Raw genomic sequence first — 26,311 nt, 5'->3', positions numbered from 1 at the left:
ATTCTGGCTGCCAGCACTACACCGCAGGCACTAGGACTTCCCATCCAACATGGGATAGGATGACCCCATGCAATATCCACACACAGGGGGCAAACTCCTTTCCTTTGCTCCCTGGCCAGGCTCCCCTAACCAGGTTATAGCCAGCAATCTGGGCTCCCCCTTCCCCCAGATCCATTGAAGCGGGTGCATCAGGAGGCCGGGATGCCAGAGGACGGGAAATGGCCGTGGGGAAGCGGGGAGGAGCGGGGGGGGACAGAGGAGTTCCTGAAGTTTTCTGTCCTGGATAGTTGGAATAAATCTCATTTTCTCTGGTCTCCTGCCGAGGCGAGGATTGGCTCAGCGGTGCTGCAGCCCGCCCTCCTCCTTCCCACGTCCCCTCCCCGACAGCTTCGCTCCCTCTCTCCGGTGGCATTGGGGCGTCAGCCTGGGAGAGCCAAGCCTTGGGGGGACAGCTGTGGGAAAACGGAGGGGGGCATGCCTCCCCTTTGTGCCCCCATCCGCTCCGGGATGCGGCAGCAGTAACCCTCGGAGCAAGTGAGGGGCCAGCGGGAAGTGTCTCCCAACTTTTCATCCAGAGGACAGAGAGGAAAAATAAGAACCCTGGTTTGGAAGAGGTAAATCCTGAAAGTTTTGATTCCTCAGTTTGTAGAGCTGGAGGGTGGAAGAGGGGTGTTAGGGGCAAAAGGAAAAGGGTGGAGAGGGTGGCGGGAGAAGGGCAAAGTGGGAGGGGTGGCAAAGCAATGGGGATGGGAAGGATGGTGAAAGAGAAAGGGAGAAGGCAGGAATGCAACAGGAAACCGGGAGGAAGGAAAGTGGGAGTGAGGAGAGGGGAGACAGGAGGTGGGGGGGACAAGGAGAGAAAGGGGGTGAAGTGGGGTCCCATCATGGGGAACATTCTGCTTCCCACCCCTTGCTCTGGATACCCCTCAGAGCCCTTGTTGGCACCTCAATTTTGGGGGCTTGGGGGAAAAAACGGAGCGCTTTGGGACAAGGGGGCAGGGAGAGGATGCCTGGAAACTGCCCACCTCTGAAGCACCGGCTCCGTGTCCCAGTGTATCTGCTTGGAAAAACACTCTTGTTATACAGAGAGATATAACTATATGTATATATATATAGCAGCCAGCAGTACAGGAGTTGGACTCAGGCTTCACTGCCTACTGCCCGGCGCTGCTCCAGGGGAGCTGGAAGAGGCCCAGCCTGGCTAACTGAGCTGTTTTTCCCCTTCCCCAAAAGCGTGTCCCTGCTGGCTTTCCCCATCCCAGAGCAGTGACCCAACGGGGGAGCTGCTGCCTCCCTCCCTGCAGGGAAAGGGTGGTTTGTCAGCACTCGGGAAGGCTGTGAAAGCCTTCCTGGCCGCCTACAGCCATTTCCACTCCCTCTTCCCCCTATTGAGACCACCCCAAACTTCTCCTCGCCCTCTTTTGCAGTATTTCCCCTTTGGGGGGGGGGGGGGGGGGGTAGTAAGGAAAGGAGGAGGAGGAGGGAAGAGGCTGCTTTCAGCAGCTCCAGCCAACTAGACATCTGGATTATTTCCCCCCCCCCCCCCCCCCCCCCCTTTCCTGGTTTCCGCTCTTCCCAGCAAGCAGAACAGCTCTGGCCATTCCTGGCTAGTGGAAAACCAGTGGTAACCAGCTGAACTCGGGGGGAAACCGGGGGAGGCCAGGCTGGGAGGAGGAGGAGGAGATGCCGGTGGTTGGTCTTTGAGGGCAGGGGGCTTCCCGGAGGAGGTGAGCAGGGATCCAGGGAGAGGATGCTGGGGAACGGGAGGTCAGGATGAGCTGGAAGCAGTGTCTGGACAGACGGGTGGCCAGGCAGCAGGGTCTCTTGCACAGTGGAGGTAAGGAGAGTGCATGGGTTGCCCTTTGCCCATAGAATCACGAGTCTGCTTGGGCGCAGGGGAGGGCTCACAGGGGCACAGCAGGCAGGGAGATGCACAGTGGGCAGAGCAAAGGAGGAGAAAGGGGGAGACTGGAGGGAGGAAAAGCGTGCCAGGAACCTGCCATCCAGGTAGGGTTGAGCACCAGCTCTCTCCCTCCTCTCCCAGCACCTGCTGCTGCCAACAGGCAGGGAGAGCCAGGGGTGCTGGCTTGCATCCCTGTGGTGGCCAAGGGACAAGGAAGGATAAACTCTCCACCTCCCAGCTCCTCACTCAGCACTTCTGCAGGCAGGGAGCAAGGGGATGCTCTCCTGCATCCTGCTATCCCTCATATCCCCACGATGGCAACCCCAGTCCCATGCAGGGCAGGTCTGCTATGCAGGGGACCCGAGGTGGGCTGGGGGAGTACATCTCATAGAGTAACCCTGCACTCACTTTGGGTTTCTCAAGGGCTTCAATGAGCAGAGGGAAGGGGAAACTCAAGGGCTACAACTTGCCTAATACCCTCCACTAGGACCATGAGTGTTCCTGGGGGATCCAAAACGACAGGTCAAAACCAGGGCTGCATCTCTCTCCCTAGGGTGCTGAGATGCCCATTGTGCTGCAGGGACCACCCCAGTGGTTTCCTTGCACTCCTGACCCAGTGGCTATGGGTGGGCTTCTGCCAGAGGGAGGAAATTGCTCCTGGGCCATGCTCCCACCCCAAGCCTGATGTGTGCCTGCCCTGTCCCAGCCATGATGAAGCACTTCATGACCTCCGTGAGCAGGAGCTGCGTGAGCCAAGGAGCTGGGGCCAACCTGCCACTGTCCCCACTGCCACCCGGGAGGCAGCCAATGGTGCTGGAGCTGCCAGGGGAGGTTTGTTTTCCCTTCCCCAGGCATTAACCCCTGGCAGATAAGAGGGGCCCCGGGTGAGCAAACAGGGCCAGGGCAAGGCGAAAACATGTGCAGCCAGCCAGGAAAGCAGCTTCATGCCCAGGGCTCCCCCTTGCCAGAGGTTCTGCCACCCTGGCATCGCCTGAGTGCTCCGAGGTGACAAAGGGACAGGCAGGGGAGGCAGGCGAAGCAACGCAGGGATGGGGGTACCCACACAGGGATGGAGTGATGCAAGGCTCCTGCATTGCCTCTTGCCATGTTGCCCTCCAGGGCTGGTCCTGCTGAAAGGACCCAGCTCTGTCCTGTTCTCCAGGCCCCTAAGTGGGGATTGAGCCCAGGGAGGGCCCTTTCCCGAGGAGGGCATCTGGCCCACTGATGTTCTGAGGTGTCCCAGGTCCCGAATCCTCTCCCCATCTTTTCCTGTTCCTCTTGCCACACACAGCAATGGGGGATCTGGTGATCTGAGTGTCCTCCCTGCTGACTGAGGACATCATCTCTCTACCATCATATGCCTGGCTGCTACTTTCCAGTACCTCTTGGCCCAAGCTGAGTGCAGGGACCCATCCCACCTTCCCTCCCACCCTCAGTCAATCACCTCCCTTGCCCTGCCTCAGTTTCCCCTGCCTGCAGAGCAGCTGCCCTCCCTCCTCACTGCTGCTCCAAGGTGCTCCAGCACCTGAGGGCCTAGCCAGAGTTCAACAAACAAACCAATATACAAATAGTGCATTTCCCTCCCCGCCACCCCTCCTCCCCGAGAAGCACACCGTCCCCAGGCCTCACCCTCTGCCCAAGGGCTCATCTGAATAGCAAAAAGAAGGGAGAGGTTTCTTACCCCGGGAGCCTGGGCCCTGGGAGGAGGTGCTGCCTGGGAGGGAAATCCTCAGCCTGTGTCACGGCATGGGTCCGGCAAAGCTGCTTTGCAGGGTGGGGAAACTGAGGCACAGCAAGAGAGGTCAGAGAAGCCAGTCCTGATGTGCAGCTGAGGTGGTTGGGAAGATCCCCTCCAAGCTCTTCACCATTCATTCCTCTTGTCTTGCCTAGGTGGCCACCGGCACTGAGGCGCTTGCCCACCCCAAGCTCCGGCCCCCCGCTGCCCCGTCTGTGACCTGCTCCCCTTACCCGACAGCAGCAGCGCAGTGGATTAACCCCTAAGCCTGCAGCCAGACACAGCCTCCAGCAGCCCCCGCAGCACCTGGGGTGACCCCAGACACCCTCTGGGGACCCCTCTGCCTGCCACCCGCTGCAGGTGGCTTCATGAGCACGACATAGAGCAGGAAAGCAGGGGACAGGCGCCCTTGCCACCTGCGGAAAGCCAAGGTGACGTGAGCCATCCCACCAGGAGCACCGGAGCAGGAGCAATGGGGAGGCCAGGGATGTGACAGGCCACTCCAGTGCTGGAAGCCCAGCGAGGGCCAGTTTTGGAGGTGTTTTTCAAAGACAAGGGCAAGGCGAGGGGTTCATCATGAGCTTGGGGAAGCTGCCGGTGCTCAGCTGGGTGTCAGGCTCCCACGGGAAGCGGCGGCTGAAGTCGGAGCTGACGCCGGACATGATCAGCCCACCGCTGGGGGACTTTCGGCACACCATGCACGTGGGGCGCGGCGGGGACGTCTTCGGAGACACCTCCTTCCTCAGCAACCACGGTGGAGCCGACACCACCAAAGCCAACAACTTCTTTGCGCGGACGCTGAGGCACGTCCGCCGGACGCCGCTGAGGAGCCGCGGCAGTGGGAGCCAGGCATCGCCGGCACCCCCAGCCATCTCGCCCATCATCAAGAATGCCATCTCACTGCCACAGCTCAACGAGGGCATGTACGATGGCGGCGGCAGCAGCCGGGGCTTGACCAGCAAGTTCTCCTTCAAGAGCACCTCCAACAGCTTCTCCAAAACACACCAGACCTACGGTGAGTGAAGCACGGGGCAGAGGCTGGTGCCCAGGCGCAGCGTGTCCCCTGCAGCCCTTCTCCATCGCTCCATGCCTCGGTTTCCCCACTGAGGGACTTCAGCCTCTCAGCAGAGACAGGACATTTAGGAGTCCCCAGTCCTGGCAAATCTATGCAAGGAGATAATCTATCCTTGCTTTCAATTGCAGTCCTTGCTCCTGCCCTTGGCGGGTCTCCCCCAGAGTGGGATATGGATGGTTTCTCCTCCTCTCACACGGCTGGCAGTCCATGTAGAGTCGCTGTAAGGGGGTGCCCTCCATCTCCCCCCAGCCCTACACCTTCTCTATGAGCCGCCTCCCCAGGAGGGTGTTGGGGCAGTGGGGCAATGCCCATACCAAGGTTGCGAGGTCAAGGGGACCTACGGCACAGCCTTCCCTCCCTCCACATGCAGATGCTCTATCCCTGTCCCTAGCTGTGCAACCTGCCCCATACCCATGTCCTCCTGAAGGGACTCCATCCCCTCCTTCCCCATTGTGCCACATCCTGCCATGCCGGTTGGGGTCCAGGATGGACGTTTGGGAAGGACGGGAAGGGACAGCAGGGTAGCTCTTCTCTGGCCTCACAGCACTGGGCTATGGCTCAGCTTTTCCCCAGGGAGGGAGGTCTGGAGCAGAGGATCTGGGGCGGGGGGGATCTGGGGGTCCTGCAGCAGCGGGGGGAGACGGCTGGGCTCATAGGGAAAGGCAAGCTGAGGCAATGCTGCCATCTCCTGGTCCTACCTGCCTGGCTCAGCGGCCACCAGCATCCTCCCAGGCCCAGAGCCCACCTGGAGACCCTCTGCTGTAACTCGGGCCTTTGGAGATGTCCACGCGGACACCAGCTTGCCCTTTAGAGGCCAGCGCCAACGATGGGAGCATGCCATTTCGGTGTCAGTATCCCTTGTCCCCCGCAGATGTCAGGCAAGCTTCCTCCCACCTCACCATCCCCTGACTCACCAGCCATCATTTCTACATTGCAGGGCTGGAGTCCGGGTTTTGCACCATCCCTCGCGTCCCTCGCTTGGAAAAGGCCCAAGAGAGCTCCTTCCCTGGGGAAACAGAGCTGACACGCTCAGACTCCCTGCTCTCCTTCCGTCTGGACCTGGGGCCCTCGCTTATGAGCGAGCTCCTTCAGGTCATGAGCTTCTCCGAAACCAATGGGAGCCAAATGGGGGAGAATGGCACAGGTCTCCTGTGCGGTGAGGGGACCAGGGATGGTGTCCCTCCAGCACTAGGAGAGGACAAGGCAAGGTCCAGCTTCTGGGACCGCTCTGGGCAGAGCAGCCTGTCACGGGCCAGCTCACTGCCAGGACTGTCGGTCCGTGCCAATGGAGATGCACATGCCATCGAGAGCATCGGAGAGGACCCTGCCTGGGCCTCGGGGCTGGGGACATCACCCAGAGGGACTCCATGGCAGGGCCATTGGAACGACTGCACCATCGAGGCGGGAGAGTTTGACCGGGCAACACAGGTCCTGGCACGTCACTATGGTGGGACCAGCACCCCGCGGAGCTCGCAGAAGGGTGAGGGTGCCCGGCAGGCCCAGACACAGACCCTATGGGAGAGCCCCAGCAGCAGCTTGTGGCGGTCACAAGTGACAGGGGAGAGCCGATCCCCTGAGACCACCTGGAACCAAGGAGATGAGGAGGAGGAGGAGGAAGAGGCCACATTCGCCAGCCTGCAGGAGGGGTACGCTGGTGCCCGGGGGAGGCGCAGCAACTCCTTCGAGTACGCCGATGAGGAGGAGGACGATGAAGTCAAGGTGTGAACTGCCATCACGGCCCCCGTCAGAAGCACTGGTGCTGGGGTCTTTGCCCTCCTCCCTGTCCCCCGCCTGCAGGCACCAGCATCACCAGCAGACCCAGCAAGCAACCTCCCTGCCAAGCTGGGAACACTGGGGAGGCTGGAGGGGGGCAGGAGGAAAGCCCATCTCTGGAGAGGCTCCCTGAAGCTGGGCCTGGCTGCTGTAGGGGGCTGATGGGGGCTGTGCATCGCAGCACCAGGCACTGTGGCCCTTAGACTGCCATTAGACACCAAAGGGACATTCCAGTGTGCCAAAGAAACCCCAAGCCCCTTCTTATCCCATCCAGTTCCTCCTAGCACCCTCTCTCACATCCCTCAGCCTGCCCCTGCCAGCATGTATGGGGATGTGCTCCATTCTCCCACCAAAGCCTCCAACTGCCCTCTCCCTCTGCGCTGGCACCAGTGCCTTTGCAGAGATAGTCTCACCAATAGCGCTGGCACATAGGGGATGGGGGTCTCCCCAGCGCCAGCTGGTGCAAGACCTTCTATATAGCACATATGTCTACCAGGGGAGGTCAGCTGGGGGCTCAAGGCTAACCCTTGAGCTGAGCTTTCTCTTTTTCCCTCCCCTCCCACCAATAAAGCTGTGAGTTCAGTGTTCAGGAGGTGAGAGCACTCGCAGAGATAACCAAAAGGGTCTTTTCGCTTGCCTCCTGCTGCTAAGCATCACTTCGGACAGCTCCTTTTCTGACCTCCACCTCCCTGCAGCAGGGAAGGGAGAAACTTCTTGTCTGGCTGGAGGCAGAGGCCAGGTTGTCAGGTCACCACATTCTGCAGTTCAGGCCCTAAAAACCCATTCCATTCCCCTCCACTTCAGAACAAGGAGACTCCCACTCTGCAGCCGCTCGGTCTGTGCCATCCTCACCTCCTCTTCCCCCTTCCCTACACATACATCCCTATTTCCAGGGTGCCCCTTCCCAGGGGTATGCATGGAGGATGGCTAATGGTTAATGCCACTTGCCAAGCAACGTGGCCACCCTGGAATGAGCTGTCCCCCACGCTGCCCCAGTGCAAACTGGCCCTTACAGAAGCTCCTTTGTGCCGTGGCATGGAGCCGAGATTCTCGGGGGCTGAGGTCACTGGAGGGACCCTCACAGGACACCCCTTGTTCTCGGGGACAGGAGGGGGGAGATGCTGGGCCATGGTGCAAGGCTCACCCACCGCTCCTGGCAGGGAGCTCTGCAGGGCAAAACACAGGGCTCTGGTGTGCACGTGTGTTCTACATGGAAGTGCCATTTGCAGTCTGGCCACCAAGGCTACGGGCAAGCCAGGGCAGGCAGCAGCTTCAAGGAGTCCCCAGCTCTGGCCATGGCACCCAGCAGCATCAGCTGTATCACTGCTGATGATACTGTTGATGAGAGCCCTGCACCCTGTGGCTCTCAGGATGAGTTCCCCCCACCCTCTGCTTCCCAGATCGTAACACAAGCCCCAGACCAAAGACCCATATCTGTGGAATATCCTTTCTGCCTCTGCTCTGTATCCCATGCACTTATTATTGTCCTTATTAAAATACTTTTGATACTAACTTCTCCTCTGGTGCCTCCCCTCAGCTGCAGCAACCTTATCTTCCTTGCTAAGTCTGATGGTGTCCTGGCCACAAAATCCCATCTTCTCCACTCTCAACAGGATTTGTGAGCACCTGTGGGATCCCTGGGTTACTAGCCTGGTACTTTGTCACCCACCGTGACTAACACACAAAGCAACTTCCTATCCACCCAGCCCCACATGGCATGCAGGGGGCTGCAAAGCTTCCTCTCCAGCCCCGCAACAGTTCATTTGCAGCCTGAAGCAGATCAGTACCCTTCCCAAAGCTGGCTTGGCTACAGCACTTCCAGCCTGTCAGACATCCTGATGCACTCAGGCAGCAGCAAGTCCCACAGGCTGGGCAGCAAGAAGTAGAGAGGGAGGGCAGGGGCACTGTCACATCGTCTTCAACTGGGATATCTGTAAGATGCTTTTCTACTCTGCTGCCCTCCCATCCTGCCTAAAGTGTCCCAGTGTTTTCTGTCACACATTGGTCTCATTTAAGGCTGGTGAGACACTTCACTAATTGGAGCAGCAGCGTCTGGTAACCAACGCTAATTGCCTGTAGTCCAGTGCAAGGGACACAGATTGGGAGATGCTGAGCTGCGTAACCCAGCCCAAACCCTGTCCTCGCTCCCCACTGCCTTTTCTGCCTCACTTTCTCTGGATAGGGTTCCATGGGGAAATATCAGAGTAATGGGTAACTTGGCTGGAATGTGCCAGCAGATAAGTGAGGTGAGATAAAGGGAAAAGTTGGAGGAGACACTTCCTTATCAATAGCAGGAATGCTGGTTCAGGGGCACACCTGCACTGCCTTCACCATGCCACCGCTTCACATGGTACCGCTCCTGGGGGAGGGCAAAGCACCTCTTCCTCCTGCCCAGAGGAACCTGTTAAACCCATGCCCTGAGGTTCCCAAGCCTAACATTTACCTAGGTGCTTTTGTGGCACCAAATGCCACGTGGAATGTCCCATCTCTCACTTTTCTACCTCTTCCTCCCTCCCTCCCTCCCAAAAACTCAGGTGCATGAAGAAGTGCATTGTGAAGAGATTGCACAACCATTCCCTGAGCAGTAACATAGTCTTCCTCTTCCTGAATACCACCTATAAACTGCTTTGCCCTACCTACTATCCCTTCAACCCCACATCCTGGTCTGACCTGGAAAAGTACCTGGGAGCTGTTTCCATCCAACAAGTAAAAAACTTGGGCTCTGTTGGTGTCTCACACAGAGCCACAGAGCCAGGGATGTCACAGAAGCCAAAGTACTGGAGCAAGCAGTCTCCCACTGCTTGGGTTTTTATTAGAGCCAGGAAGCTGCACCCATCAGTCCAGCTTGAAGGAGGTGACCCTGAAGCCTCCCTTGACACTCATGTAGCTGATCTTGTTGTAGCAGTGCCGGTTGGGGAACTCCACTTCATGCCCATCTGGTAGTTTCACTTGGAATTTGTCTTCCAGCATTTCAATAACGATCTGGGAGAAGGAAGGGGAGGAAGGGCAGCAATTGGGGACAAGGGGGAGATTAGGAGCCGAGCATCCAGGCAATAGGCCTCACTGTTACAGGGTTAGACCTGGTTCTCACAGCCTTAAACAAGGTGTGGGGGCTTGAGCTGAGAAGGATGCAGGAAATGAGCAGTTAACATCAAGGGTCTGAGCTGGTATCTAGACTATGACCTGGGGACAGAATCTATCCTGGGGCTGTTTCAGCTACTCAGACTGTAAACTCAGAGCAGTTGAACACAAGTGTATCTTTATTACACCATATGGCTTAGATCTGCTCTGAACAGGGCAGAATAAACCTAACACCCCAATGCCCTCAGCAGCTCACCGGGCCCAGAAAAAGGAGCTTCACTGATAAACACACAAGCAGACGGGATGAGAACAAATCACTGATCATTGCAAACTGATGAGGCCAATGGCTGCAGCCAGTGGTATGAGGCTCAACAAGACAAAGAGCCAGGACCTGCCCCATGCAATGCTCCAGGCTTGGGGAAGAGCGGCTGGAAAGCTGTCATGGAAAAGAGCCTGGGAGTGCTGATTCACAGAACTGAACATGAGCAGCTTGTGCCCAAGTGGCCAAGAAGGCCAACAGCATCCTGGCCTGTACCAGCAATAGTGTGGCAGCAGAGCCAGGGCAGTGATCATCCCCCTGTGCTGGGCACTGGTGAGGCCGCACCTCGAATCCTGTGTTCAGTTCTGGGCTCCTCACTACAGGAGAGACATTGAGGTGTTGGAGCAGGTCCAGAGAAGGGCAATGGAGCTGTGGAGGGTCTGGAGCACAAGTGTGATGGGGAACAGCTGAGGGACCGGGGGGGGCTTTGTCTGGAGAAGAGAAGGCTCAGGGGGGACCTGATCGTTCTCTACAACTGCCTGAAAGGAGGATGGAGAGAGGTGGGGTCAGCCTCTTCTCCCAAGTAATGAGTGACAGGACAAGAGGAAACGGCCTCAAGCTGCACCAGGGGAGGTTTAAACTGGATTTCTTAGGAACAATTGGAACAATAGGAACAATCTCTTTACCGAAAGGGTGCTCAGGCATTGAAACAGGCTGCCCAGGGAAGGAGTCACTGTCCCTGGAAGTGTTCACAAACCATGCAGATGAGGCCCTCCGCAACATGGTTTAATGCTGGACTTGCCAGTCCTGGGGTAAAGGTTGATGATATTAAAGGTCTTTTCCAACCTAGTTGATCCTATGATTCTAGAAGGATTGTTCCCCAAAGCTGTTACCTTGACACTCCTTCCCCAAGAGCCAGCCATGACTAAGGAAACAAGCTTCCTCTGCACAGCAATAGGAATAGGACTGCTCCTAAATGCAGCATTGTTCATGTCTGGAGACATCAGATGGGGTGAGACAGCAACTAGGACAGCATTCTAGCAGGAGGAGAGAGCACAGATTGGTAGCGTGGATGCAGGAGTAAAAGAGCTGAGGAAGAGGTTTTTGGACATTGCTCCAAATTCTGGTGCCCAATTTTGCACAGGACAGAATCAGGGAGAGAAATAAAGCAGAGAACAGCAAGATCCTGCTTCTTGGAGACCCCCTTCACAACTTCATACGTGCCCCTGGTGCACTCACCTGCTGAGCAAGTACAGGGGCCAGGAAACACAAAGCCTGAGACGCACAGGGCTCACATGAAGTTCTCAAAGGAAGCATCAGGGTTTTAAAGGAGGAGTGGAAATGGCAATTAGGACCAAAATCCCAGAGAATGAAGGGCTGTTGGGAGGGAGCAGGAGACATCGAGTGCGACTGGGAGCTCCAGGGTGAGGGAATCTACTAACCAGGGGCTTTGCCCCACTACACAGCCCCCCCATAACCCCATGCCAGCACAGGTCCCTCACCTTTATAGAGGAGCCCCTGGAGAAACAGAGGTGGTCATCGCGATGCTCTGCCTCCCAGGCATTGGAGCACTTGGAGTTGCAGACGATGACAGACTCATTGAACCGGGGATTGAAATGAAATGCCAGATCTGAGGACCTGCAGCCGAGATTGATGCTGAAGCTGTGGGAGAACAGGAAGAAGGTCAGCCACGCAGGCAGGACAAGGTCTTGGAAGACCCGAGATCCAACACGCGGCTCTGCGCTCAATTCCTCCATCAGCATTGCAGGTGCTTAATGCCTCCTGTTTGTTCATTCTGCTCAGGAACTGGAGGAGTTTGAATAGTAGTGGCTTAGGGGCTCCCCTAACACTGAGCTTCTTGTACCTGGCAACCTTGGAAAACCACCTCCCTCTACAGCCCACCGTCAGTCCTGGCAAGTCGAGGTGGTTCCTTTGTACTTACTTATCGGTATCATCGGATATCTTGCCCTTGATCTTCAGGCTGTGCCCAGTCTTCAAACCCAGGTTGAAGATTTCAAATTTTTCCTAAGGTAGAGACAAACAATTGTCTGCAGGATTCCTTCAGCTATTCCTCCCCTGCCACTGCAAGCAAGAGGGTGATGCTAGAAGAAGGTGCCCCAGCCAGGAGAACATCTACTGCTCTTAGCTGATGTTCCTCCCGTGGCCAAAAACCCTCCATGTGGAGGACTTGCCTGGGTTTCTTAGTGATGAAATAGTGGGCTGAGTGAAGCCAGCAAGCAAGGAAAGACATCAGAGAGAGAGGAGATGAAAACAGGCTTGTCTTCAGCAGAAGGAGAGCATGAACACAGAGGTACAAAGAGGGTTGAAGCAGAGGGGCACAACCCAGTGTTTGGTGGGCAGCATCGCATGCTGCCCGAGAAATAACATGCAAGTGGTAAGAGCAGAGGTGGCTGTGGGTTGGCTGATCCCTCACTCAGCCCTGCAGAGCTGAGGACCCTGGGTAACAGAGGACAGGAGCAGCAGCCCTTACAGACATCTTCCTCAGAGAGCAGAGTAACCAGGTAGGGAGCCACCAGCAGTTTAACTCAGAAATGCTTCACACTGAGGACCTTAGACCATCCTTAGACTTCCTTGTGGCTTACACATTAACTGCACCCCTGCCTCTGCAAGGCCCCACCAATTACTATTAAGCCACTAGACTTTGATCCAAAGAAATAGCTTCCCAACACTTCCTGTTGTTAGGGACTTCAGGAGATTAAACCAATTCCCAGCCTCCTTGGTGGGCTCCCAGTGGAGAGACCACCACACACACACCATAGGGGTCTTAATCTAGCCAATGCATAGGACAAGCTTTTTCCCAGTTGGCCATGGAGGTTTAACCACCATATTCACTGCTTTTCTGTGTGTAACAGCTCAGCCAAAAGCAGCATCCCAGATCCTTCCTTTTGTGGCAGGGGGCAGCCCCGAAAACCAACACCAGCATACCAAATCTGTTCAACCATCCCTCCCACAGTGCTCCAATCCACTTGGAGGAGAGGGCAGCCAACACATCCCCTCTAGATGACATAAGTTATGGACAGTCCCTTGCTGGAGTGACATGAGTGGTACCCCAGCTCTTTCCCTTCTCATGGCTCTAGACTCAGCCCCAGCTGTGTGGATTGCACTGGCAATATGTGGGAGCTCTCTGCAACCTCCCACCCAAGCTCCACTGAGATGCAATTCTTTTGGCATGAGGAGCCATGCACATCAGGTTCAATAGCACCATCCTCCCCAACCCTGAGACATGGGAAGGTTGTCCTCACAGGGGAGCATCACACGAGCATCACATGTGCGGTCTGCTTCCCAGGTAAGAGCTGTCAATACACAGTGACCCAGGTTTGGCTGAACAAATGGGTGGTGTTTTGCTGGACTCCAGAAGTCAGTGGGAAAGTGAGAGGGAGGAGGAGGCCAAGACCCAGAAGACCAGCATCCCCTCATCCTCCTCTCAAGCCCTGCAGAGAGCAGTTGAGTGCAGTCATGCTGCTTGCTGCACAGCCAGCTGGGAGACAGCTTCTGCCCTTCCCCAAAACGTCCTGAAGAGAGCAGAGGTAAGTGCTGATAAGCACTCCTTCCCCGGAGGTGCTTCCTGTTAGCTGGGGGTCATAAAGCCCAACAGACTGGGAACATCTGTTTGCTGTTGAGGTCACTTGAAGCTGCTGGTGAAACCTCCCTGTGCTGAGCATAGAAGCAGTGTTGGGGATGGTGGGTTCTGGCATTGGGTCTGTTTCCCAGCATGCTGCTGCGTTGCATGTGCACACAGTTCCATGTCACCCTGCTCCCCTGCAGCCATCCCAGGGACAACACAGAGTCCACCTCTCAAAATATCAGAGTGTCCCACTGGCTCTTTCCAGCAACTTACATTCCCCTTTGCAGGGACAAGGGCAGTACAAAGACACTGTTCACATAGCCACCATCAAGGTTAGTTATCTGAACTCACTTTAAGCCATCAGGGAGGAACAAACACTTCCAGGGCTCAAGAGATTACATCCCAAGACAAACCTTAAACTTGGTCCTACATGGCTAGCCAAGGTGACACAGGAATGTTGTAACACAGACAAGACCCAGGTCCCAGGCTAGCAATGCAGAGGAGGCTTCCCACACAGACCAGTCAGAAACATCACTCTCACAGGGATTTATCCATCTGTCTCACTGGCAGAGCACGAGGCTGCCCAGCGTGTGTGTGAGGATAGGGAGAACTGCCTGAGCACAGTTATGTGCAGAGCTGCAAGTACCACGGATGTGAGAATACACAGAGATGGAGACAGGCAGGAAAGAGGCACGAGCTGCTCAGAGAGGGGCCATGAGATTTGATCGAGATAACACTAACCCCCCTCCTACAATGCTCAGCAGGGGCGTTCACCCCCCTTTTATTTGCCACTGGGAACAATAGTGGGAAACCAGAGAGCACCTCTGCCAGTGCTGGCGACTTCCTTCGTCTGCAGAGCTGAGCCTCTGCGTGGTCAGACACCAGCCCTGTGCAGATGGCCTCCCTCATGTAGGGGTGCGCGCTCTCCACATAGGAAGGGGCTGAGACATTAGGAACCGCAGAAGAGCCAAAATTCTCCAGTGCAATTGGAGGTGGCAACTGGGATGATGAAAGGAGGGTGAAGGGGGCAGGCTGATACTTCCCTACAGACACTGCAAAGCAGAAAGCCTGGGGAAACGGTGGTATGATGGGAACATAAATCCCAAAGAAAGAGGAAATCCAGCTAAAGGGCATCTGTAAAGGAGGTGGAGGGTCTGTGCAGTGAGGAAAGTTACAAGCAATGGTTGTGGAAGCTGGCAGCCACTGGTGCAAGGGATCCAGGAACAGTTCATCTCCAAGATAAATGATCTTATAAAGGGTACCTGTCTGGGAGCAGCTCTCCAGGTCCCATACAGATGTTCATCCTGGCCAGGGGGCATCTGGCCTGTACTGGTATGGGACACCCATCTTCACACTGCTGGCAGCGGAGGAAGCTTTGCTGCATTCTCAGAGCATGCCTTGGGACAGCAGAGACCCAAGAAGCAGTCACTGGTGCAAGGGTGGGGGCCATGCCCAACCCAAAGGCAAGGCGAGCTTCCAACAGAGAGTAGGCAGGCCTGCAATTTTGCATGGAGAAAAAAAACAGAAAAATCATATTTTAAGGAGGAAAAAGGCCAGTGCAACCACATCAGCTTTCAGCCAGAAGGGCAGGTCCTCTGCAGAGTGCTTTCACCCCATGAAATGCAGCAGCTCCATTTGAAGAGGCCCCATAAGGTAGGTTTTAGGGTTAAAAGTCCTTCCCAGCCTTTCTTCTCATCTGAGGGAGATTTCAAGGCCACCAGATAGCAGCACCTCATGTACCATAGCCTAGAGCTGCCACTTCTACCACAGGGCACCCACACATACTGAATGCCACCCTCTACAGCAGGCTGCCAAGATCCTCAGCAGCATCACTGCTGGCAGCAGTATTTTTGTTTCCTTACTCGGGCAGGAGATAAGCCAGACAGGTATGAAGCCCTGAGGAAAACCACAGGCTTCCCTACTTCCTAGCCAAGGTAGCCCAACCACCCCAGCTGCGAGAGGTTTCTCAGGGCCTTCTGCGGCATCCACACCAAAATGGTCCACACTATCCCTCACAACAGTGCTATGACGAAGGTCTCCAAACATCAAACCAAGCTCTGCAAGAAGCAGTGAAAGATCCCTTTAACACCCTCACAGAAAGCTGAGGTTTCAGCTCGGCACCAATTAAAACACCAAAGAAGCAGCACCAGAGGAGGACGCTGCAGAGGGGAAAAGGCACAAGTCCCCTTTTGCACTCAAGGCACCAGGGAGCCTGTGCTGCAAACCAGGCATAAGCATCCACTCAAGGCAAAGGGAGCGGGAGAGCCTAACCATGCATTCTTTCTCGGGGTAGCAGCTGCTCACTCTGCTATTATTTCCTACTGCTTCATATAATTTGTGCTCCACAGCAAGCTATTGTCCCTTTCCACTGGCTATTTATTTCCTTGAATAGCCTCTGGGGAAGGATTTCAGTGAGGGAGAAAAGAGAAAAACTCCACACAATAAATATTGAACAGTGACCTGATTTAAACTGTGTTCTCTGACCTTATCTGGGCCCTGGCTGAGGTTCTTCCCTGCAGGTGTGATAAAGCCACGTTTCTGCCTTGGTTTCCCCCTTTTATGAAGCCTAGGGGGGAATGACCACAGCCTTAGAGGGCTGTGGGGCGCATTTCAAGAAGCTGAATCCTGGATTTTCAGGGGCCACAGCTTAGGACATGACTGAAAAGAGGTTTCTGCCACATCCTGATGGAGATGATCAGTCCTCCACCTAATAGTCCCAGAAATTCCCAGAGAGGTTGGACAGGACTGGTTTCCCCTGTGGTGGAGAGGTGCTGGTTTGCCTCTCAGCAGGTAGTGCTGCAAACTTTCACCCAGCCGATCCCTGAGCTCTGAAAGTCAGCCAGCTTTCTAATGGAGGAGGATTGAGAGAACAGAATGTACTTACCTCAGCCAAGCACTGAGGTAAGCCCAAGACTGGATAAGCAGGTCTGTAGATCTTGAGGGTGTGTACAGGAGAGGATTTTCCAGGAGACACAGGAGAAGCCAAGGCAGTGATGAGCACAAGGACACTAGGACCCATGAGCACTAATTTCCTGCCTAAGAGGTTAAGCAGTGTGGGATGGCTCCCCTGTGGAAGGCACTGGTCTCTGCATTCAGATCAACTAAAATGGGAAGGAATAAAGGACTGGAGGTAAACCTCCTGCTACCCCTCATGCCCCAGCTCTCTGACAGTGCATCATCCAGATCCCCTCTGGGAAGTATGGAAGCAGAATTCATGCTCTGAAACTGGTGGCAAGGGATTAGAGGCCACCAGCATCCGGTAGGTTCGACACCAGCATTACTCCCCTTAAGCTGTAGGGTGCCATTTTTCTTTCTTAGGATGTGGGGGATAAGCAGGAAGGACAATGCTAGCTGAGCAGCCAAACTGTGGGAAAGAAACCCAACACATTCTTTCAGAACTAGGGGCAGTAGTGAAGGAGGCAACTTGAACCAAGCAGTGGGATGGGTGTAGCCTCAGACTCACTCCATCTCACAGCTCTATGAGAAAGGCAGTGGTGCCACAGCGACTGACATCTCCTATCTCCATGGGGAGCTCAAACACGCTGTGGCGGATGGTTTCCAACCCCATGGCCAAGTTATGTCCTTATACCTTTGCAGAGGACATCTCTCTTGGGCAGCTCTAGAAGTCTGTGGCAACATTTTTGTGTGGTACAAGTTGTGCATGGGGAAGAGAGGAAGGTGGCTCCCATGCAAGGAAGCTTGCTCATGAGGCATCAAGGGCCATTTCATCAACCCAAGCCGTATCTTACAGGTGCCCATCTTGCCAGAGGGGCAGAAGAACGAACTGAACCAGCAGAGGATAGGGAAGGGAGGTCAGAGGAGTGATTGCATGCCACCCTGTTCCGTTTCCAGCCTTCATTTCTCTGATTCTTTCCCTTGTGGGGGCATGCCAGGAATGTGGGTTGTGGGAAAGGCTTTCAAAAACACGCCCGGAGATAAAAACACACTTGTGTTGAAAGCCTCCCTACTGACAAGGAGAAGATGCATAGAAGGCTCATGTCTTCCCTTCCTCCTAAACTTCTGTAATCTCCCAGCTTTACCCAGACTTGCTGGGTGAGCTATTATTAGCTTAGTAGGAAACAGATCTTCCAAAGAGCCCTCCATAAAGGATCAGTTTCATGAGGTTTTATGTTCCACTTGCATCTTGCATCAGAAGATTATTATCTCCAACAGCTTTATCTTGCCATTAAGTAAGATGGCAGCTCCCTCATCTTGCACACCATTGGGGAAATTGAGGCACAGACACCCAAGTTCACATCCAAAACAATTCTTCCTGTTTGATTTTCATCTTAAAGTTTCAATGGCCAGATTAAAAAATTATAAATAATGAAATCAACCTAGCTTTGCAAACCTGTGCAAGAAGCTAAAAGGAAGCTGTGCTCCCCTGGCTAATGCAGCTAGAGTATCAGAGATGCTGATCTCTCACCACACCACCTCCTATCAGTAGGAGAGACTGAGGCATTCAGTGCCTCTGAAAAACATTAGCCCTTGGGTGGGTGCAATTAAGTCTGAGGCATTCAATTGAACTGACAACAGTGGAAGCCAAGGAACTTCCGAGATGCCCCAAGCCCAATTCCCCTGACTTCAAGGGGACCACTTCCCACAACAAAGACAGCGTGAGGCCAGCTGGCTGGAACCCGAATAAGCTAAAAAGAAACACAGCATTGCGCCATACACAAAAGCTCCATGGGGACCTCCCTCCATTGAGCTCAGAGCAGCCATCCCGATTCCATCCCACAGGGCACGCAGCAAGAGTGACTGCCACGTCCCTGCACACAGCGGTCCATCCGCACAGGGAGAACAGTGCTGGCACTGCACAACCCACTCTGAGTGTGTTTCTCACAGGCTCCAGCCTGAGCCAAGGCAGGTTGGACAACTCTGAGGATTTGCAGGAATCCTTCAGACGAGCAGAATCCATCTGAGTCACATGCATGAGGCGCGATGCCAAGGGTGGCTCACCCACTGGAAATAAAAAAGAGAAATAAATGCTAAGGGAGAAATAGCAAGTTTTGAAAAGCCACAAGAATTAACAGCTCACGGGCTGGATAAAAGGGGAGTGAAAATCAAAAGGGTCTGCTCTCCCATGCTCACGTCACTAAAGTCAAGTACTCCTCATCCCCGTTGGCAAGTAGCACCCACCTTACCACAAAGCAGCTTTGAGAGGGTCCACAGGGGCGACCCACCATGGATCTAAGGCTATGGCCGAGGTCTGCAGAGGAAGGGGTTGTCAAGTCAAAACTATCTGTTGCTCAAAAATCAACTTGAACAAACTCCCTTTGATGGCCCTGCAAAATGAAACAGTAAAAACCAAACCAGATGGAGATGGGAAAGAAGAGCTGCCAAAAAAAAGGGAATCCAAATCCCAAAATGAGTGACTCGGTGCGGTAAATGGGCATCTAAAGAGGAAACAGCAGGCATCTGAAGGAGACCTAAGAAAAGACCAGGCCCACACAACTGACTCTCCCTGTTCCTCTCCTCCCCCTTTCCAGGGGGAAGGGCACCAAAAATACATGAACCCATGGACCTTCAGAATGAGCCACAGGGAAAGGAGCCTGACCTGCCACAGGAGCTCCAAGGACAAGCAGGGTAGGTCCCAACTCTTACCAGCATGAGTGCTGAATTACTTTTTCCCAGTTTCCTAGGAAGGAGCTACAGCCACAGCCTTGTGAAGGAGCTTCTGAAGCCAGCACCTGAGCCTCCTGGGTCATGGAACTGCCCAGATGCTTCATCTCCACAAGGTACTGCAGGGAGCTGGTCTGCATTCCTGGGACACCTCATCTCCCTTCCCAGCACTATACTGGACACTAAGGGACATACCATGTATTTGAGGACACCCTCTTTTGCTGACCAGTCCCCTATGGGCATCCTGTCCTTCCTCTGGACAGTTCCTGTGAGCCTCTACTCCTGTGAGCCTCTACTCCTGTTTCTGACCCATGCCATATATTGAGTAGTACATAAGCCCTCACTCAACCACAGTGGATGTTTATTTTGCATTCCCAGCAGTCATGCTACGCTATTTGTTCTCTCTCTGGCTATTTTCCTTCCCTCCAGTTTGTGCCTCCTCCTGCTGCCCCTCTTTCCCCGCCACCAGCAACACACCGAAGCCAGAACCTGGCTGTGTTTCTCTGGCTGCCCTAGGTTTCTCCATAGTCTTCCTTCTGGAAGTCCCCCAGCAATGAAGCAGACACACAGATTTAACTGCAGTCAGATCCCTGGATGGAGAATGGTTCCTCCTGAGAGGGGAAAAGGGTATTACAAACTAAATGCTTTCAACACCAGACAAATCTTACCATATCCCAGGCTGAATAGCCCCAAACACGTGTCCATTCTCTATGACAGACTGACTTGCCAAGCCAGGAGACCTGATAAGAACAATGCGACCGGGTGGCTGCAACTGCCAGGCAAGTTCCCATCTGCACACAGATAGCTTATCTCCTCTGTCAAGATGGGACATGCATCAACGTCTGCTGCACAACAGCAGGGAAATGCTAGCGGAGACCTGCTCTCTGGTCCTGAACATGCACGTAGCACTCCTTACAACACCGTCCCTCAGGAACATCTCTATTACTCACTCAGTCTCATTAGGAAAGGGGTGGGAATCCTTCCTGAACAGCTCCAGCACAGAAGCAGCTCCCCAGAGACCCAGCTCAGGATGAGCTGAAGAATGCTTAGCGCCAGCTCTGGACGCCAACAAGTGGCTGGCTGCTGCAGGACCAGCACAGCAGCTAGAGAAAGCTGGAGGGAAGAGGTCTCATAGCCCACTCTGCCAGTTGCGACAGTGCTTTTAGCCCCATCAGCTCCCAGCATGCACTCTCCTCCTGAAATTCAGACAGAGCGCAGCTAAGGGGAGGTGAGCTGCTCAAGATGCAAAGCTACCCTCTGCAAGGAAGGAGTTGAAAAGAGAAGCAGCCTCTGCTGGAAGCATCCCCTTCTGCAAATGAGGATGGCAGAAAGAGGATATGCTTCCAGCAGAGGCAATGTGCAAATGCAGCGTGGTTGCAGCAAGAGCTAGAAAGTGGACACTGCCTTCAAAACGCACACTGGGCTGAGAGGAACAACAGTGTGCAGCCCCTCCCAGGCAGAGGCTGCTTGGATACCCCCAGAGTTGTGGACCTGAGTCTCCCCCTGGCTGGAGGACTTGTCTCAGCAGCACATTAAATGGAGATACATGAGCTCTGCCCCTGTTCTGCTCCCCAAGTGAGTTCCCAAACCTGATGTAGTTTGGGGTGGTGGGGGAAACACGACACAGGCTGCAGAATCGTGTGTTCTATGGGCAATATAGTGGGGTCCTTGTTCTGCCTGCCCAAGGCAGAAAAGCCAGAGGTGCAAATTTAGCATGCCTGTGCACCCAGTCCAGTCCGATTCCCTGCACCCAGGAGCTGGCCCCCACACCCCCATGACCTCATGTGCTTGGGCAACATTTCCTCATAGCATCTCCCTCACCCCACCAGGCAGGAGGTAAGACGTGGTCAGTGATACATAGCATAGCGTGTAGAACACTGAGTCACAACCCTGTTTCAGCCACGGCTAGCAGACAGTGTTTCCCAGTTTCAGTCTGGCGCACACACTCCCACCCCACACACTCGCTTACAACCTGTTGAGTGACATTTCTGCATCTTTGGAGAGAGGAAAAAATGGAAAATTAAGGGGTAAATATGGAGGCTGCAGGGGACTGCACTTCAACAGGCTGCCTTCAGAGGGACCTGGCCTTACAGAGTGCAGCTGTTTCCGCTCCAGAAGTAAAGACCAAGGCACTGCTCCCAGCTATGGCAGTGTTCAAGGCCAGGTTGGACATGGCCTTGTGCAACCTGGTCTAGTGGGAAGTGTCCCTGCCCACAGCAGGGGGGGTTACAACCAGATGATCTTAAGGTCCCTTCCAATCCAAACCATTCTGTGATTCTATGGGGTTAAATGTTTAGTGACACCAAAGCTCTGCTGGGAACAGTCCCCAGGGCACCCTGGCCCCCAGCTGTGCCTGGCTGCTGCAGCATTGCTAGCTAAAACAGCTCTAACCCGTGCCAGGGAAGGTGCTAACAACCACACAGTATGAGACATCATCCCACAGCAGCACTCAGGCCTGGCCCTGCTCCTGTTGCATTTACCAAGACAGATGAAGCCAGAGGGACCAGAAAGCCGCCTATGAAAGGCCAGGTCCACCCTCAGCAAATCTGCACACACAGAGACTCTGTGTCTCCCTCCTCCAGCTCCTTCTCGGTCACAGTTTTCTTTCTGTTCCTAACCCCACGTCTGCCATTCACCAGCACTGGGTTCACTCCGCTCTGCTGCTTCTCACTGGGGCTGAAGCTCATTGTGCTGGCAAGCATATGCTTGAGCAGCCAGGCTAGAGGGGAATGCTGCCAGACTGCCTCCTCCTGCCATTCCACAGCCCAGGCTTAAACCAGCACTGAAGTTTCCTACAGGGAACCTGAGGCAGCTGCAGCCAAAGCGGGATTGCTGGCAATGGGGGATTTTCAAGCCCAGGCCAAAACCCATCTCTTGAAGCTCCCCAGCTGCCAAACGTGAGCCAGCTGCACAGCAGAGAGCACATGCATCCTCTGCCGGGGCACCCCGCAGCGGGAATGCCTCCTCCCTGTGCCATGCTATAAAAGAGAGGCTGCACACGGCTGCGCCTGAGCTCCCCTCAACATCCCTGGCAAACGTCACACTTCATTGTCGCCGCAATGCAGGCATTTATTCATCATCCAGGCTCGGGGATTTGCTCCAGGACGCCTGGTCTCGTGTCACCAATCTCTGCTCAGATCATGCTTGGATGCCCATGAAAAATGCCTGTGCAAGAGGATTTTTCTCCTTCTCCCTCCTGCTGTTCTTCAGAGCTAAACTGTAACTTGGCAAAATCCTGCCTCTTAAACCATTTTTCTCACCAATAGTTGTGCTTTCTAATGACACCCCTTCCATCTGCTAGTGATAACACAGCAAGAATGGGTGAATCTGCTCACGTTTTCAAGTGCCCCTCTCGACACCTGAATCCCAAATGCACTGTATCAGTAGCAGATCGTTTCCCATCTGGAGCTGATCTCATCAGCAGTGCAGTGAATGACTTCATCCGGGCTCCCCCTTGCGGGCTCCGGGCCTTCGATGCTCACTTCAGCCCCATAAATTGAAGCAGCTCTGGCAGGTCGTCTTCTCCCTGGTCTGGTTTTGGCTCACCCAGATACATAACCTATCAGCCCCCAAGCCATGGCTATGACTAGGGCTTCTGTCCTATCAGTTTTCTTCCATCTTTGCCTGCTGCCAATGCTGTTCCTCAGCAGCAACAGCATTCCCATGTTTGCAGAGCATGTCCTGGACTCTCATGGGAAGAAGCTATCGGCAACAGCAAACCCATCTGAGCCTTCCTCAGGGATTACAAGGGACTGCTACTCCGCACCAGTCAGGAGGGTGCTGCTGCCTGCTCAGTCAAGGGATCAAGACAGTGCCCAGTCTGGAAGTGGCGCTTGAACAGGAGGAAGAAGCACAGCTCACCTCTAACTGGTATTTGCCCCTCTCTCTTGCTTGTCTCGTTGAGCCAGTTGCTCTAATGACAGAACCAACATGGAAAGGAAATTTAGTATACAGAGGTCGGGGCAATTCCCTAAAGGAAGCTAGTGCAATTATCCCCACGCTAGCGACCAGGGAAACTGAGGCAGTGAGAAGAGCTTGTGCATTTCCTCGAGTCTTGCTCCGAGACATGCTTAATTGCAGAGATGTAGCCAGCTAGTTTTCTGATCCCTTATCCAGCATCCTGTTTCCTCATTCTGCCCCTGTAGTTTAGAAAGATGCCTTTGATCACCAGGGACAGGTCTTCCTACAGCAAAAAGGGAAACACTGAAAGAAATGGAATGGAGCAATCCTGGATGACTGCATACCACAAGAAAGTGCTGCATATGAAAGGGAAGGAGATATTTCCTATTAGATTAAAGGAATTCAAACCTGCTCTCTCCCTCTAGAGAAGTATGCAACCCTATACTTGCCTCTCTAATTGCAACCCTCCGCTGGGAAAGGTGCTTAGAAGTATTGCAAAAGAAAGGAGATTAGCCAAGGTCAGGGAATAGCAGGGCTGCAAATCCAGGGGATTGCGTAAGGGGTGCATGGTCCGAGGTGATGTCAGAGAGGTGCCACCAGCCCTATTCCAAGAGAAAGCAGCAAAGGTAAAACTGAGCCAAAACCCCAGGAACTGGCTTCTGCAGTCAGCCAGGGGAGGGAGACAAGAAAAGGGAACAGAAGACTGCAGTACTGAGCTTCAGGAAAGTGAAAGGTCTCCGGGGCAGAATGCCTTGCCAAGGCAAGAGGAACGCGACAGGGGAAAGGGAGCCTCACGTCATGGGCCAGAGCTGACGACCCGGCAGGAAGCGCACCAAAGCTCTCGCTGCTGCACAGAAGCACATCTGAAAAACATCGCAGGGTTCACATAAACACACAAGACAGAGAAACCAAACAAACGCTGGGACAGGGCGAGGGCGACAGCGCCGTTCTGGCTGTCTGAAGACGACCTGGTGGGCGGAAAACCCCTGTCCCAGGCCACCCAGCCGCTCCTGCAAGGCGGCCTGCCCTTCCCGACCGAGCGGCACCGTGCTTTTTTTACGGTTCACCTCGACACATCAAGGCTGCAGCCGCTGAGCCCACGTCTGTCAGGCAGGAGCTCTCCTGCCTGCTGCTGCCCTCTGCGGGACAGCCTGCTGCGGGACCTGGCCGACGTGGGATCCAGCACCAGCTGCCCTGACACCAGCATGCCAACTACCCATGCCTCTCTAATCACTTTCCTCTTCAACTGGCTACGAGCTAATTATAGCTGCAGTACTTTCATTCGGTGTGGTGTTAATTACAACACAGTGTCTCACTCCAGCCAAACTTAGTTTGGGATTCCAGCTGTCAGTAAAAAAATAAATCGAGGGACAGGAGTCCCAGACTGGTTTGTGTTGGAAGGGACCTTAAAGCTCCTCCAGTTCCAACCCCCTGCCACAGGCAGGGACACCTTCCACTAGACTAGGTTGCTCCAAGCCCCGTCCAACCTGGCCTTGAACACTGCCAGGGATGGGGCAGCCACAGCTTCTCTGGGCAACTTGTGCCAATGTCTCACCACCCTCTCAAGGAAGAATTTCTTCCTAATATCTAATCTAAATCTACCCTCTGCCAGTTTAAATCCATTCCCCCTTGGTCCTGTCCCTACCTGCCCTTGTAAAAAGTCTCTCTCCATATTTCCTGTTGGCCCCTTTAGGCACTGGAAGCTGCTCTAAGGTTTCCCTAAAGCTTTCTCTTGTCCAGGCTGAACAAGCCCAGCTCTCTCAGCCTGCCTCCATAGTAGAGGTGTTCCAGCCCTCGGAGCATCTCCATTGCCTCCTCTGGACCGCGCAGCAGGTCCATATTGCTCTTGTGTTCGGGGCCCCAGAGGAGACAGGTTTTTTCCTCACATGTCACCCAGCCACTCTTACAGGGAGCAAAATTCAGACTTGGGTCTCTTTTTACTGCACTTAAAGTCCTCATTATATAGAAAGCAGATATAACTAAAGTGGAAAGAGACTCCTGAATCTATAAGAACTAAAAGCAAGGTTTGAAAGGCCACTGCTGCCACAGCTTTTAGGCATGAGCTCACTTGCCATTGTTTGCAACCAGCTGAAAAGAGGTGCAGCCTTCCATTCCCCTCAGCCTTGCTAACCACTGGGTGTTGCCAAAGAGAGGCAAACAAACTTGAGACTCAGACAGACCGAAACCTGCGCAAAAGGGGGCTGTGAAACACTAGACTGCAAAACCACTCCTTCAGAGGCACCGCTTTGTGGGCTGCAGAGGAGATGCATGCCTGCTGCGCACAGCATACGTGACCTAGAAGAGCAGTATCTAGGCCTCGGTCTCCTAAAGATGACTTGATTCTCAGGAAAATCAAAGAGGTAGTAGTGACAGGCAAAGCTGACTCATAAAACAACCCATGTAAAACGTGCCTGAGCACAGCAGAGGGAAGGATGTGACCATTTTCTAAGGAAAGCACTTAAAAAAGGCTTTGTGATGCAAGTCAGCAACAGCTAAAAAAAGAACTACAGTCAAGAGCCAGAAAGTACTTCTTAATGGCCAAAAAATCCACCTCCAAACAATGGCTATCCATACGGAAAAGACATTAGGCGTGACCTCAGGGCAGCTCCCTCGGCTGCCATCTGCGGGATTAGCTCTGTAAATGAGTAACTCCACACAGGACAGCTCTGACTCAGACGTCTATTTTCCGGATTAGATGCTTGAAAGCTGAATAGGCTGTATCACACTCTTATCGTGCTCTCATCGCGGAGGCTCCGGCAGGGCAAGCTCTGGAGCACCGATGCCCACATGATGCACCGAGGACTCTGTAAGCAGGAGGGCTGTGCTCCCCAAACGTATTTGAATCGGCACCTTTCACCAGTGTTAAGAAGAAAAGCAAACAACAAAAGCAATAACACATCACAGGGAGAAGGCGCTCAGACGCTCTGTTCCAAGACCACTGGAGCATGGAAAAAACAAGAGGTATTAAGTGTCGCGCTTAGGGCTGGCCTGGGTTACCAGAGCTGGAAAAGAACCACAGGATGGTTTGCACTGAAAGGGACCTTAAAGCTCATTCAGTTCCAACCCCCTGCCACGGGCAGGGACACCTTCCACTAGAGCAGGTTGCTCCAAGCCCTGTCCAACCTGGCCTTGAACACTGCCAGGGATGGGGCAGCCACAGCTTCTCTGGGCAACCTGTGCCAGGGCCTCAGCACCCTCAATAAGGATAATCGAAGTTTATACTCCTGGAATCCTTACTTATTGCCAGGGGTCCCTGGTACAGCCCTAGCACCTATAATAGCTCCTATAACACCCATTTCCCCCCCCAAGACCTCCTCGCAGAGCCCCGATGACAGACACCTACAACACCTACCCCCCCCCGAGGTCCGGGCAGGCTC

General features: G+C 54.2%; 2 protein-coding genes across 4 annotated transcripts; one reads left to right on the top strand and one right to left on the bottom strand.

The window, feature by feature from the left end:
• The first annotated feature begins 308 nt into the window (after window positions 1-308).
• CDC42EP1 (CDC42 effector protein 1) lies at window positions 309-7,998 on the top strand. Its single transcript, XM_061450880.1, has 3 exons — window positions 309-614; window positions 3,794-4,653; window positions 5,651-7,998. Exons 2-3 carry the CDS (start codon window positions 4,215-4,217, stop codon window positions 6,436-6,438), a joined length of 1,227 nt encoding a protein of 408 aa, XP_061306864.1. The 5' UTR covers window positions 309-614; window positions 3,794-4,214; the 3' UTR covers window positions 6,439-7,998.
• Window positions 7,999-9,263: 1,265 nt separating this feature from the next.
• Window positions 9,264-19,679, bottom strand: LGALS2 (galectin 2). Of its 3 annotated transcripts, XM_061450883.1 has the most exons (6): window positions 19,512-19,679; window positions 18,557-18,697; window positions 14,675-14,908; window positions 11,769-11,851; window positions 11,329-11,488; window positions 9,264-9,468 (listed from the first exon to the last, which is right to left on the bottom strand). In XM_061450883.1, exons 3-6 carry the CDS (start codon window positions 14,729-14,731, stop codon window positions 9,322-9,324), a joined length of 447 nt encoding a protein of 148 aa, XP_061306867.1. In that variant the 5' UTR covers window positions 14,732-14,908; window positions 18,557-18,697; window positions 19,512-19,679; the 3' UTR covers window positions 9,264-9,321. The 3 variants fall into 3 exon arrangements, with proteins under 3 accessions (XP_061306867.1, XP_061306866.1, XP_061306868.1); XM_061450882.1 differs by lacking the exons at window positions 18,557-18,697; window positions 19,512-19,679 and adding an exon at window positions 16,297-18,406; XM_061450884.1 differs by lacking the exons at window positions 14,675-14,908; window positions 18,557-18,697; window positions 19,512-19,679 and adding an exon at window positions 12,318-12,426.
• Between the last annotated feature and the right edge of the window lie 6,632 nt (window positions 19,680-26,311).

The sequence above is a fragment of the Pezoporus flaviventris genome, unplaced genomic scaffold (assembly GCF_033815535.1).
Source record: "Pezoporus flaviventris isolate CSIRO_AGI_PZ_B2104156 unplaced genomic scaffold, CSIRO_AGI_Pfla_v1 ptg000011l, whole genome shotgun sequence".
Classification (NCBI taxonomy): domain Eukaryota; kingdom Metazoa; phylum Chordata; class Aves; order Psittaciformes; family Psittacidae; genus Pezoporus; species Pezoporus flaviventris.
The sequence above is the reverse complement of the archived record's forward strand: the minus strand, read 5'-3'. Positions and strand labels throughout refer to the sequence as shown.